General features: G+C 38.1%; 2 protein-coding genes and 1 long non-coding RNA gene across 3 annotated transcripts; 2 read left to right on the top strand and 1 right to left on the bottom strand.

The window, feature by feature from the left end:
• Window positions 1-92: 92 nt before the first annotated feature.
• LOC123309468 (zinc finger protein 142-like) lies at window positions 93-2,691 on the top strand. The gene is made up of 2 exons (XM_044892607.1): window positions 93-133; window positions 1,383-2,691. Exons 1-2 carry the CDS (start codon window positions 93-95, stop codon window positions 2,689-2,691), a joined length of 1,350 nt encoding a protein of 449 aa, XP_044748542.1.
• Window positions 2,692-4,762: 2,071 nt separating this feature from the next.
• On the bottom strand, window positions 4,763-5,544 carry LOC123309789. The gene is made up of 2 exons (XR_006537288.1): window positions 5,021-5,544; window positions 4,763-4,912 (listed from the first exon to the last, which is right to left on the bottom strand). It is a non-coding gene; the product is annotated as an uncharacterized LOC123309789 (long non-coding RNA).
• Window positions 5,545-5,912: 368 nt separating this feature from the next.
• Window positions 5,913-8,099, top strand: LOC123309182 (zinc finger X-chromosomal protein-like). The gene is made up of 3 exons (XM_044892155.1): window positions 5,913-6,167; window positions 6,521-6,619; window positions 6,811-8,099. The coding sequence occupies exons 2-3, from the start codon at window positions 6,540-6,542 to the stop codon at window positions 8,090-8,092; spliced, it is 1,362 nt and encodes a 453-aa protein (XP_044748090.1). The 5' UTR covers window positions 5,913-6,167; window positions 6,521-6,539; the 3' UTR covers window positions 8,093-8,099.
• The last annotated feature ends 6,669 nt before the right edge of the window (window positions 8,100-14,768 follow it).

The raw sequence follows: 14,768 nt of genomic DNA, 5'->3' as shown, positions 1-14,768 counted from the left end.
GATGTGGCCGATATTTGATCAAATATCCATATTAATTTGAAGTAAAAACAGATTATACGATTTTTACAAAAATTAAGTTGTTGAACCTCGATATGTGTTTCGCTATCACAATAGCATCTGCAGGTGGATTAAGGTGAAGTGAAATGTTTAAAATTTATAGGAAACAATAACAAAACACCTTTGGATAGCTTTCCGCGTCTTTTCTCTTTGATTTTTTCCCCTAGAGTGGTCATAGTAATGTCGAATAGTAATCTACGGTTATTGTTTTACCCTTATCCAAAAAATCAATCATCATTACTCCATGGCAAACCCAAAAAACTGAAACAAGAACTTTTCCAGTAGATTTTTGGACATGGAACTTCTTAGGTCTTGAAGAACCAGAGTGTGTCGCCATTCCATCGATTGTTGTTTCTGGATCGTAAAAATATAATGTACCCAAATCTCATCCATAGTGACAATTCGGTTTAAGAAGTCTACATCATTTTCACATCGAGCACAGATCGAACGCGATGCTTCTACCCTTGCATCACGCTTTTGGTCAACATTCAAACATTTGGGGATCCGTTTTGAAGCAATTTTTCTCATGTCCAAATTGACGTGAACTATATGATGAACGCGTCCGTATGAAATATTCAGTGCCATAAAAATTTGAAATTTTCATAAGAATATTGCATGTGACATGAAGAAAAAATAAAAAACACGTTGAATCTAAAAAAAGATTCTAGTTCTCGATAACATCAAGGAATATAGATTTCATCAAGCTAATAGAAAGTTCCCTTTGCTGTATTATTCAGCAAACGATCCTCCGATTATTATCTGCACTGAAATTGCTCTGTATGTTCTGGAAACTATCATTTTAGGGTTAGAGTCAAATGCTAGTTATTCTTCTTCGGTACCGAATATTTCAGTTTACCTTCACCCACCTGAAGATGCTTTAGTGATAGCAAAACACGTGTCGTAGTTTTCAGTTCAAATAATATACATTAACCATCAATTATAGTTTCCATACACGCTTTTTAGACAATACACCAATGTTTCTTGAACTTTATTTTGTTAACTTATCTGCAAAGCAACTGGATGAAGTATACTTGAGAAAAAATAATTCATAATTCTTCATATGATATTACTTTATCTATTCGACAATAACAAGTTTAGTGGTGGGTAAACACGAAATTTAACGTTTCTTACATCCTATGGATCACACGTTGAGGAGGCATTAGAAGAACACGTGTTATATTGGTCACAACATAAATGTTTCTTACTCCTTATTGCATATAAGTTGTGAAAGCATGATAAGATAAGAACATTTCACTTCATTATCTTTTCAAGATTGCTGCCATCTTGTATTAATGTGGAATTGAATTTTTCTTGTTCTCTTTCAGATATTCTTGTCAAGAAGAAGATTACAGTAAGAGTGAAGTTAAACAGAAAAGCCACCTCAAGGAACATATGAATTCTGTTCATTCGAAATTCAAAAATGAAAAATGTCACTTGTGTGAATATGCTACGGATCGGAAACATAGTCTAAAAGTGCATGTAGATGCCGTACATTTGAAGAGTTTGAAAGAACTCAAGTGCACGTACTGCGATTACACTTCAACAGACAGCAGACACTTGGCCGCCGTTAATTTAAATTTGAAGGAACACAAGTGTCACTTATGTGATTATGCCTCGAATCATGAGCAGACTTTGAAAATACACATCGATTCTATACATTTGAAGGCGAGCAAGTGCTGGTATTGCGATTACATTGCGAAACAGAAAAGCCAACTCAAGGATCACGTAGATTCTGTTCATCCGAATCTTAGACAAAACAAGTGTAACTTATGCGACTTTGCTACGATGCGAAAACAGAATTTAAAAAGGCACGTAGACGCTGTACACTTGAATAATTCGGAGAAACACAAGTGTGACTATTGCGATTACACTGCGACATTTAAAGATGCCCTTAAGAGACACATAAATTCCGTTCATTTAAATTTGAAACAACACAAGTGTCAATTGTGCGATTATGCTTCGAATTATCAATATCGTCTTAAGGTACATATAAATCGTTGTCATTCGGATTTGATGGTGTGTGATTATTGCGATTATATTGCGAAATGGAAGTTTGAACTCAATAACCACATGGATTCTGTCCATTCAAATTTGGAGAAATACGAATGTCACTTGTGCGGTTTTGTTGTATATTCGAAAAAACAACTCAGGCAACATACAAATTCCCTTCATTTGAATCCCTCGGAATACAAGTGCAGCTTGTGCAATTATATTGCAGATCAAAAAGAGAAACTCAAATCGCAAGTCAATTCTGTCCATTTGAAGCGACACAAATGTGACTATTGCGATTATACTGCAAGAGGGAAATATCGCATAAAGGAGCATATAAATTGTGTTCATTTGAAATTGAAGCAGTTCAAGTGTGAATACTGCGATTATGAAACCAGTGATAAAGTTAATTTAAAAAGACATGTAAATATTATTCATTTGGATTTGAGGAAATACAAGTGTGACCAGTGCGACTATGCTGCAAACTGGAAAGTTTTGCTGGACAATCATATAAATTCGGTTCATTTGGGCTTGAAGAAGTATAAGTGCGACAATTGCGTTTATGCTACTAATATAAAACAGCACTTTAAAAAACATATAAATCGGGTTCACCCGAATTCGATGCAGCATAACAGTGACCTGTGAGCGTGACTATGCTTCTAGCCTCATGAAGAATATAAGAAAACATATAAAGGATGTTCATCCAGATGGCAGCGAGCCGAGTTTGTCGTAACTCATGTACACCTTCCAAACTGAAAACAAAATAAACTTGCAGAGGAAGATGATTTCCTCAGTGATGTATATAGACTTGTTATTTGTCCAAAGTTAAAATGAAGAAATTATACGAGATAATAACATAGTGTTATTATTTCTTAACCTCACATAAAATTATACAGAGAACCATAGCCTAGTAGAATGAAACAGACTCTTCTGAAAGAAAAATTGGAAATTGCCTTGTCTTTGCACAAAAGTGCAAAAATGAATCAATATGCTCTTGTTTGACCCATCAGTCGCTGTAAAGATTGTTTTGGTGAAAAACTACATTTTGTGTTGGTTCCTTTAGATTAGTACTTTTGGGAGTATGCATGCTACTCGTTTGATTTGTAAAAATTGAAGGAATCTCTTTATTTAGGAATTTTCTGAAGGGTGTCTGTAAACAAACGCGAAGGACTTAGATCCTTCCATGTTATTAGGTCTATGGATTAGAGGGATGGTCATAGCTAAGATGTCTAAAACATCTTAGTTATAGCTATATTTGTTCCTTGAAGTTAGAGGACAACTTTGAAAAGATATCGTAAATGATACAGAAATTTAATTGGCGCGTTTATGAACATATTTTCAAATACTTCATAATGGTGCCTAAGTTTTTTCAGAGAGTAAAACGTATCGGAATAAACCATTTCATGAAAAATAATTCTAGTTACTAGAGATGAAGGAGTTCTCGTGGCTTTACGCTTTACGTTAATTTACTAGACAAACGATCAAGGGTTGTATTGGGATCTATTTTCTCAATACTTTTCCAACATCGTCATTTTATTTTAAACAAGACTTGCCGTCAATAAAAAACAAGGGTTGCATTAGCCCTACGTCAGTCGCGCCCTCTTTTCCATCATATTCACTCGCGTGGTCTACAAGTGTAGACCATTTTTATTTTGATATTAAACATTACATTTATATATTTCGAAATATATCTATGATGAAATCTACTAGTTGACGACTTGTTATTCATATACATAAGTAGAGTTTTGTGATAAACAAATAATTTTCTTTGTGAGGAAATCGAAAAAACATATATATAGTGTAGTGGACTGCTTTTTTTTTCAATATTGACATAACCACTGCCCTCTAGTGGACTTTATCAAAGACCACCAGTAAGAAATGAAATGTTAGAGAAGGTTTTCTGTACTAGCTGTTGAATTGAAATGGGAGATGGCGCAAGCGTTAAGAACCCTCTGGAAGACGCTCTTTTTCAAGTAGGTACTTGAGATCGAAAAGCCAAGAAATTCCTAATGAAGAAGGGATTCATTAAGCGTCCTTGCTTGAAACGAGTTAAACCGGTTTTTCCTGTTAGTTAGTTTTTTTTCTGAAGTGAATTTTTGAGTAAGACAAAGCTTGTTTTTTTTTTTTTTTATTTATTTTGTTCAGTGAATCCCATACGTAAGTTACCACTCATTTCATTATTACCGTTTCTTATTTTATTAATTTGAAGGTTTTATTGCGAATATGCGGTTTTGGGTACTTGATGCTCATATTAGTTTTCATTGTTAAAGTATTTCGTTAATTACTCGAGGGCTAATTCCGCCCGTCTCTATTTTATGTGCTTCACACACAATATAACTCGTTTTCTTTATTGTAGATAATAACGTACTTTCTGAGTTTTTCTTTCTTTGAACACGTCATAGGGACGCCAGACGCCATTTTGGACGCTACCCCTTTTTGCTTACAATTCTATTCCATTTATGATTTGAGGGCTAGTTATTATAATAAACTTGTTTCATGGTGGATGCGCTTGTGTTATATAATATTCATAATATTAATTTCTTAATTTCTACATATTTTTTTTGTACTTATCTTATGAATACGTGTAAATGTCACTGAAGCGTCCCCAAGCCAAGCCAATGATTCGATTACTTAGGTACGACCAACAGGGTAAATACTGTAATTGCATTAAGGACCCTTAATTATCATTTTTCCTTTTCTTTTATTATTATTATTTTTCTCTTCACTGGTGGAGTTGGTCAATACAGGACATATTTGAACGTGATAGCCAGGAGCGGAAATAATTCATATTTGTGTTACGGGACAAACATACAACTTTTGTGGATTTTGCCCTTCCTAGTATCCTGCAGGCCGGGTACCCTTGTACCTGCGTCGATTTCTGAGGCCGGATGCCCTTGCAGCTGCGTCTCTCTCCCCTGAGGCCGGGTACCGTTGTAACTGCGTCTCTAACCCTTTAGGCCGGGTACCCTTGTACCTGCGTCGATTTCTGAGGCCGGATGCCCTTGCAGCTGCGTCTCTCTCCCCTGAGGCCGGGTACCATTGTAACTGCGTCTCCAACCCTTTAGGCTGGATGCCCTTGCATCTGAGTCTAATCCTTCCAACAACCCCCTGACTGAACCCTACCCAATTCAGAACTGTTGTATGCTGTAACGTGACCCATCTCACTGAAGTATCGGTTAAGAGTCATCATTAAGGAGCTGATAGCTGTAGATGTAACTGATTCCACCAAGTGTGCATTTCACATGAGATTTTCTCTCGCCAGTTGAACCTGTTGCCGTAGCTACGTAAAATCATACCTGTATAGTAGAGTATGTAGTTGTTGCTGTTCTAAGGGGAGGTTTTCTCGCAGCTCTTTTTCCTCCCCTCTGCTGCGCCCTAGAGCTATGACATTGGAAATCGTCTCCAATGAAACCCGAAATAAACGTTTCTTGTTTGGGTTTAAATGTGTTGTTTTCTTTCGAATCTCCCAACCTCCCGTCAATTTTTCTATTAGTAATCAGGGTAAGTATTTTGGGTTGCCTACGTAATGTGGAGTCCTACCACAACCAGACGATCACGATCTTTGGCCATAGAGTAGTAAGGTGTCTTTAAAGTGCTGTCATTCGTAAGTATCTTCGAAGTAAAAAGAATTCTACAAGCATCACTGACCAGCGCAAGGTAATTTAAGGTCAGGACAGTACAATAGTTTACTGGAAAACATCGTTCGAATACAATCGTAGACCACGCGAGTAACGTAGGGTTAAATTAATTCGATGAAGAAAGTTGATTGAGGCCGGCCACACAAAATGAAAGATAGAAGAAGGGCGTGTACATACGTCTATGGTTCATGGGGCAGAGACAACTGTGGTCTTGACTCTATGGTTCATCGTTAACTTGTCAAAACACTCAAAAGTATAGGTTATGTTTGTAATATAAATATATTTTCAATTTAATAATTGAGATATTTTGCCATTAGGCTTTTTTCCATTACTGCAACCCTCATCTCTATTTGTTTACAAGTTTTCGTGATATTCCCTCAGCGCCTTGTGTTAAATTCCTGATGGGAATTCTGTTTGAAAAAACTTTCAATCCAAGTGGAAAATGTGGAAATCCTCCTTCAGATACGAGAAAAGAACGATAAAGTATGTTCTCTACTTTTATTAAACACAATTATTAGCAAAATTATTATCAGAGTGATACTTTTGATACCCCTTTCGATATATTGAAAATACACATTTACTTTTCGAAAACTATAACCAAATACGAATTGGAGATAATCCCTGTGGGAAAATTAAAAAAGGTCTCTTATGTGAGCTAGTGCTCTTAGGCCCATCCTCAAAAAGCTAAAACTGTCAAAACGGATTCTAGATAAATTCTAAAAATTCTTTGCTTTTAATATATTACTTATTTTGATCAGGCTTATATTAGATACTGATATTCAAAATAAATCTTTTTTTTCTGTTACTGAATTATCTTTATTTCTTTGTTGTTTCAGATAACATCGATACTCATAAATGTCGGAAATGGATCACATCAAAAATGAAGAAGAAGATTGTACTTCGCACTGTGTTTCTGTGAAGGAAGAGTTAGCAACGTAGGCTATTATTATTTTAATGCATCATCTTGTTGAATTTTTCAAAGGCAATAAAGCCTCATTTTTACGTTAGAGCCGAATATTTTTATTATTATTCCTTGTGTTTAGAATGTATTACCGTAAAGTATCGGGAAATATTTTTTAAGCTGACTGAAATATGATGTTTTCGAATTTCTCTTGTTTTCTTTCAGATTCCCTTTTCTGGAAGATGGAAATATCATCAAAAAGGAAGATGAGAAAGTTCAAGAATCCTTGAAGAGCAATGAACATGTTGACACGAGTGATACACAAAAAGGATCCAATTCACAAAAATTCAAATGTGAAATATGTGAATTTGATACAAATCGGAAAGACTCTCTTAAAAAACATATAGAAGGAATTCATTTGGACTTGAAGCGGTTCAAGTGTCATTTGTGCGGTTTTGCTTCCAATCATCAGGGTACCATCAAGAGGCACATCGATTCTGTTCATTTGAATTTCAAAGAGCACAAATGTCACTTTTGTGACTTTGCCTCGAATCAAAGACAGTACTTAAAACAACATATAGATAATGTTCATTTGAAATTGAAGAAGAGTTTGGAGGAACATCAGTGCCAATACTGCGATTACGTTGCAACAATGAAAACACACCTGAAAAATCATATAGCTTCTATTCATTTAAATTTGAAAGTACACAAGTGTCTTTTATGTGACTTTGCTTCGAATCATAAATATCGTCTCAAACTACACATAGAGTGTTTTCATTCGAATTCGACAAAACACAAGTGTGGACACTGCGATTATAAGGCGGAATCAAAGTTCGAGCTCAAAAACCATATGGATTCTGAACACGCTGACCTGAAGCCATTCAAGTGCAGCTCCTGCAATTACACTGGAAGATTGAAATGTAACCTAAAGAAGCACATAAAGTCTGTTCATTTAAAATTGAAGCAGTACAAGTGTGAATTGTGCCATTTCGGGGTGAATTCCAAAAAAGTCTTTGAAAAACATATGAATTCCGTTCATTCGGATTCGACAGCATACAAGTGCCACTCGTGCAGTTTCGCTACGAATGAAGAAGAAAAACTCCAATCTCACGTGGATAACGTTCATCTGAAATCGAGGCAATACAAATGCGACCATTGCGATTTTGCTGCGAAAGTGAAATACCGCTTAGAGAAACACGTGAATACCGTTCATTTGAAATTGAAGCCGCACAAGTGTGAATATTGCGATTATGCTAGCAGTGATAAAGAAAGTGTCAACAGACATATGAATTCTGTTCATTTGGATTTGAAAAAGTACAAATGTGACAAGTGCGATTATGCTTCGAGCTGGAAAAATTTGCTGGATAATCATAAAAATTTCGTTCATTTAGGCTTAAAGAGATACAAGTGTGGTCAGTGCGTTTATGCTACTAATATAAAAGAAAGGCTCAAGAAACATGAAGATAAAGTTCATTCGAAATTGAAGCAGCATAAGTGTGATCTTTGAGACTATGTTTCATGTTGGAAAAATAATATCAAGAGACATAGGAAGGCTGTTCATCCAGATGAATGTAATTTAACAGACATTTTGGAATTAGTTTGTTTCAAACCATTTACTAAACGTTTACCTAAATGACATTAATATGGTATTGTTGATCGAAGATAATTTAAATAACTCAACAAAAAATTGTTTTCTTTGTCCTATAGTTCATTTTATGATTTTTCGATTCATTATGCCCCAAAAGGAAGGAAAAATACCCTTATTCCTTAAAAATTTAGCTAATATTGCTAATAATACTTGAACGTGTGTTTTCGCTTAGAAAAACACGGTTGGTAGGGATATGTTCAACAACCAGAACCAAGACTTCCTCTTCTTTGTCCTGCGCGTACGGGGCTAATCGGTTGAAATGGACAACCTTTGGTTTTCCTCTGGGGAGCTTCCTTATCCGGTAAACTACATCATTTATCCTCTTGATTATTTCATACGGTCCCTCCCACTGTCTCTGCAGCTTTGGTGAAAAACCTTTCCTCCTTTGTGGATTATGTAGCCACACCAGATCTCCAGTGGTGAATCCACCTTCAATAGCCTTGATGTCGTAGCGCATTTTCATTCGGTCACTTGCTTGCTGCATTTGATTGCGTACCTTGTCATGAATGTAATCCAGCTTGTTCCTTAATTTACTAACGTAGTCCTCCCCAGCTACGTCTTCTCCGGGCTTACATCCAAACTCTAAGTCGCAAGGCAGCCTTATTTCTCGGCCGAACATTATACTGGATGGAGTTTCCTTGGTAGATTCTTGAACCGAAGATCTATATGCCATGGTGAATAGATGTAAATATTCATCCCAGTCCCGCTGGTGATCGGAAACTACTTTGGCTAGATGTTTTCCCATGGTCCGATTCATTCGTTCGACCATGCCGACTGATTGTGGATGAAGAGGTGTAGTCCTTGTTTTGTGAATCCCCAATTTGCTGCATACTTCTTGGAATAGCTTCGATTCAAAATTTCGGCCTTGATAACAATGCAGCTCTAGAGGTATCCCAAATCTGCAGAAGAATTCTCTGACCAATTTATCCGCTACCGTACTTGCCTCTTGATTAGGAATACCGTAGGCTTCCACCCATTTGGTGAAATAGTCCATCGCTACCAAAATGTACTTGTTTCCATGGTCTGTTTCGGAAAAGGGGCCAGCGATGTCGATAGCTACTCGTTCCATGGGGGATCCGACGTTATATTGCCTCATTGGCGCTTTTCCTTTACCATAAGGTCCGTTAGCAGCAGCACAAACCTTGCATCTTCTACACCAATCTTTAACGTCCCTCTTACAATTTAGCCAATAAAATCGCTGCCTGACTTTTTCCAACGTCTTGGTTATCCCGAAATGTCCACCTGAAGTTCCATTATGTAGTCTGGTCAGAATGTCTGTCACACGGCTCTTCGGCACAATCAACTGAAGTCTCTGCTCAGTTCCATCTTCATTTTCCCAACAACGTTTCAGAAGACCTCCATCAATCTTCAATGTTTCCCATTGTGCCCAATACGACTTTACATTCTGGCTCAGTCTGGATACTTCTTGCCAAGTAGGTCGTCTACCGCTCTTCTTCCAACTCAGGATTACTTTCAAGTCGTTATCTTCTTCTTGTGCTCTTTGAATTTCTTCAGGTAGCCAGTCGTCTTCGATTACGGTGGTCCGCCTTAAATCGATCTTTTCTTCCAGGCGCGAACAATGGCTGGAATTCTGGGGACACTCGATGGTTTTGGTCGAGCCATTGTCTACCACAGCGACTCCTTTTATTTTCCCAGCTGTAGCCCTTTCAAATTCTGGACGATTTTGCTTGAAATGCCTCCTTTTGTTGCAGTTCCAGCACACAGCATCCTTTTTCCTAGCAAGCAATATTCTGCGGACTTTTTCTCTAATAATCTCCTCAACAGATCGATCTGTTTCTTGCTCTTGTCGTACACGAAGGTGTCCCCTATGCGACGCTTGCTTCGCTGCTTCGATTTCCAAAGCCTGGGCTAAGGCATCATCAATGGTTCTAGGGCGTGCTAGTCTCAGGGCTTGTTGTATTTCACTATCATTTATCCCATCCACGAATGTCTGGATTGATAGCTGTTCCAGAAAGCTATCTGGAGCAGATGGATAAGCCAGCCTGACTAATCTCGCCACATCAGCTTCAAACTCCTGGAGATTTTCCCCTGTTTTCTGCACTCGGTTCTTTATTTGTGCATGGTATACTTGTTGTAAATGAGCATCACCATATCTCATCTGAAGTTTCGATGTAAGAACTTCGTAACAGGCTTGTTGACTCTCCGGGATCGTCTGCAGAATGTTGAGTGCCTCTCCTCGTAGAGCTATTATTAATGCCGTGGATTTTTCGTTATCGTTCCAATTGTTCGCCAGCGCAGCAGCTTCAAACTGTTTTTGGTATGTCGACCAGGGTATTTTTCCATCAAAAGTTGGAGGCTTGATCTTCATTCTACTACCTTCGCCGTCATTTTCCGCTTTCGCTGTGCTGTAGGGTGTTGAAGCCAGAATATCTGTTCTGTTTGACATTCTTTTCAAGGAATCTATGAACTTGGAATGATGTTCAATTATTCCTGCCATTTCTTCAAACTTTCCGTTAACCTTGTCAAACTTTTCATCAACTTCGTCAAATTTTCCACTCACTATATCGAATCTCTCGTCCACTTTATCGAATTTTTCATTTATGGTTTCCAGTTTCTCATCCAATTTGTCTGTAAGTTGACTCACCACATCATTACAATTTTCCCTAATCTGGTCCATTTTCTCATTTAATTTCTCATCAATTTTCTTATTTAATCTTCTGGAATTTTCTTCCATTCGTTCATTCAACTTACATGAGTTCTCGTCCATTTTCTCATTCAATTTTCGAGAATTTTCTTCCAACTTACAAGAATTCTCGTCCATTTTCTCATTTAATTTTCTCAAAAAGTCCATTACCGCTTGAGTCTCCATCGCGTTCTGTAATCTTGTGGTCACTGGCATGAACAAATAACCGAAATTATTTATTTAATTTGAGCGATGTTGAACCGCACACTTGACACCAATGTAACGTTTTCTTCGCTTAATTGAAACGTCCAACTTATTAAAATTATTTATTTACACTTAATACATTTATAACTCACAAACTAACTATGACACAACTATTTATTTCCACTCGTATTTATTTCCACTAGTCGCTTGCACTTTGAACTATAACTGTACTTGTACTTGCCTACCTGCTCCTCCGCTGGGCTTATATAGGCGCCGGAAACATTCAGGTAGATTCGCGGTTATTCTGGAAGCTCTCGACCGCTCTGGTTCTCGAAACGTCCGACCGCAAGGGCCGGACTGGTTACAATACTAAGGATGACCTCGCGAAGTGAAATGACTTGCTATACGGTATCGGGATGAAATTAATTGTATTTCTCCAGAAATGAAAAGAAACAACGGATCTATTCGAGACTTTTATTCGCTACCCCAAGGGCTACGCTCCATGACTGATAGCGAAGAAAAGGTCTATTTTTAGCGCAACTACGGGATTTCACTGACGACGAGCGGTATCTTTTATTCTCTACCCCAAGGGCTTACGCACCATGACTGATAGAAAAGAAGAGATTTTGATTTCAACACTTATGACGCAGAACGTGAACGAGGGGTTGACGGGACTTTCTCTTCACTACCCCAAGGGCTTACGCACCATGACTGATAGCGAAGGGAAAAGTCAGACTCGCGAAACAGGGTAAAGTACGGCAAAAGATAAGATAAAGCGATACAGTACATCAGTGTCAAAGAAGTAACCGGTCTAGGTCTAATGAAGAAACTGAACGGTGAAGACGGGGACCTACCTCCTTTATTTCAGGCACTCGCGGAAAACAAAACGAAAACTAAAAATTAATTTCTAAGAGCACTAACTTCGTAATACAAAATTTATTCTAAATTCGCTGAACGGCTTGTCGTGCACACAATTAGAAGTCGAATCGCAGAGAAAAGAGAGTACAGAGCGTAAAAGTGACAAAAGAGTAAAAGAGTCAAAGTAAAAGAGGCCGTCGCGGGGGAAAATCTGCTTTTATAGGCAAATCTCCCCACACGGTAAAGATCTGAAAATTCCAGAATGCGACAAGAGTGAAAAACGTCGTCAGCTCCGGTTTATCGCATATCAACATCAGAAAAACGTCAAAATCTTCAACGGCATGCAAGAAAAACAACGTTAAACACAGATAAACGGTTTTTTACATTTACTCTGCCTATCGGAATGAATGTACTGAATATTTGAGAATTAAATATTTTCAAAGGCGGAAATATGAAATGAAAGGAATGCACTAAAATGAACTCCATTTTTTATCAGAAAACTGGAGATCATTACACACCTATACATTCAAGCCCAAAATATAATTCAAACGAAATATTGTAACCGTGAACAAAATAATGAAAAATGCAGTGGGTACAGAATGAGCGAAAAAAAGCCATTCATCGATGTAGAAGCAAACTGCCGTATCCATTTTTGAAGTCGTTGACCGAAGCTACATCGACAATTCTGTAACGGATATCTCGAGCGCCAGATATTCTTTGAAGGGAAAATTACAAATCTAACCTCATGGCTTTGAGTCGAAGACAAGGTTCGGTATTATTTGGGGCGAATATCAGTGAAAGTCAAAATCGAGATTTCACAAATCACACAACAGGCACTATTGTAAAATCAGACAAGTGAAAGGCGCAACACAATGTGTGCAATAGGAACAGTCTACTTCACACAACTAGAAGGTTTTCCTCGGAATGAAATACAAATAGCAATGCAAATTAAAGTAATGAATTCACAGAGTGAATTGGACGGAAAGAAAAGAGGAAACTGATCTCAAACACGCCCAGAGTGTTACGGATTCGTTTTCCAACGAAGACTCACACTTAACGGGCAATGAAGTCGGGGCTCTGTTTGAAAACTACGGGGTTGCAGGTCGGGGAAACAAAGCATTGGGAACGGTTCACCACTCTGGTTTCGGGTTTACACGCCAGCCAGAAGCCAGAAAATCGAACTCCCAGTAGTAATAGAACTGATGAGGATAGGGGAAAAGGCACACTTGTTCACAACTCTAGTTTCTGCTTCCAACGGTATGGAAGTTGTCTCCAGCGTTTATTCTGGCACTAGCTATTTGAGCGGTTGAAAACAAGGTGGCGTCCTCAAATTAAGCGTTTTGAAGATAAGTAAGAATTATCATCTGAAGCCCGTATGTAACAGCCGAGAATTCTCTGGAGAATTCTCTACCAAATTTTGGTAAGAAAACGGCAGAGATTATTTTGTATGCAACTGAACAGAGAATTCTACCGAAAGTGCGTATGTAACGGTGAAGAATTCACGGCGCATGAAATCTCGAGTAAATTTTCTAGAGAATTCTCGGCTGTTGCAAACGGGCTTTAAAGAGCAAAAGAAAAATCGCGACATTCGATACAGAATTCAGAACTAATTAGATTGACCAGAATGGATCTATGCTATGCAGAATCAGAATTTTAATCGCCAGTAAATAGAAAATCCATACTAATTACAGAATCGAATACTCAGTACAAAATGATGGACCAGCGGGGAAATATCTTCTTTTATACTCACCTGTGGGGTGTATAAACGATCTGGAATGTTTACGCTTTCGAACGATGCCCGAAAAATTGAAATTAAAAGTATGTTATTCATAACCAAGACGAGAAAATGAATAATAATCAAATTACTCTAAAATGGGGGTGAATTTTCCTCAAAAAAAAGAATGAATATTCATAACAAGTCCCTCAGGTAGCTTGTTCCAAAGGTGGTAAACTCTATTGGTCATCAAACGCTGCCTCTTAGATGCCCGGAATTCTTCTCTTCACTTTTTTAGTGAATAGCCTCGCAAATTATTGTTGTTGAGTGTGAAAAGATCGGGAGTATGGTTGCCTAAACGCCCATGGAGGGCATATCCCCTAGCTCTCCTCCCCTCAAAGTAAGCCAAACTAAAATCTGCAACCTTTTCTCATCTGAAGGATGAACGATAACGTAGAGAAAGCGAGTTACCCAACGTTGAACTGATTGCAGGGGATGCATATCTACTCGAGAAGAAGGCCACCATGAGTTCCTGCGTACTCAATAATGTAGTACCTATAGAGTCGAATGAAGGTTTTGGAGTCGCAGCCGCGAAAGGGTTTCAGCAAGATAAAAACTACCTGTTTTACTTTACTCACACAGGGTGGAACCAAGAAAGGTCGCTCGTAACAATAACACCAAGGTCGCAGTGATGAGAAACTGAAGACAGAGTATATAGTCGTCTATGTTGTTATCTAGGTTGGAATCGATTTGACTGATGTGAAGTACCGAGCACTTACCAATGTTCAGAGGTAACATACAAGATGAACACCACTGAGTCAGAGCGTTTAAGCCTTAAGTCCTCCTGGAGGAGAGGATTTTTATATAGTTTGGTGTCATCCGCGAAAAGAAGCCAAATAGGTCGTATAACACGTGGCAAATCAGAAACATAGAATAAAAAAATTGGTCCTACAGCCGAACCCTGAGATGACTGGTTTATCTGAAGAAGAGAACCCACCCCCCTCTTACATGAGATGTTCTACTTGAGATAAAAGCCTCGGACACCACGGTGCTCCAACTTGGAAAGAAGACGCCTGTGAGGAACCCGGTCAAAGGCTTTTGAAAAATCTAGGTAT

Source organism: Coccinella septempunctata, chromosome 3, assembly GCF_907165205.1.
Source record: "Coccinella septempunctata chromosome 3, icCocSept1.1, whole genome shotgun sequence".
NCBI classification, from domain to species: domain Eukaryota; kingdom Metazoa; phylum Arthropoda; class Insecta; order Coleoptera; family Coccinellidae; genus Coccinella; species Coccinella septempunctata.
Note: the sequence above shows the minus strand (reverse complement) of the source record. Positions and strands in the feature narration are given on the sequence as shown.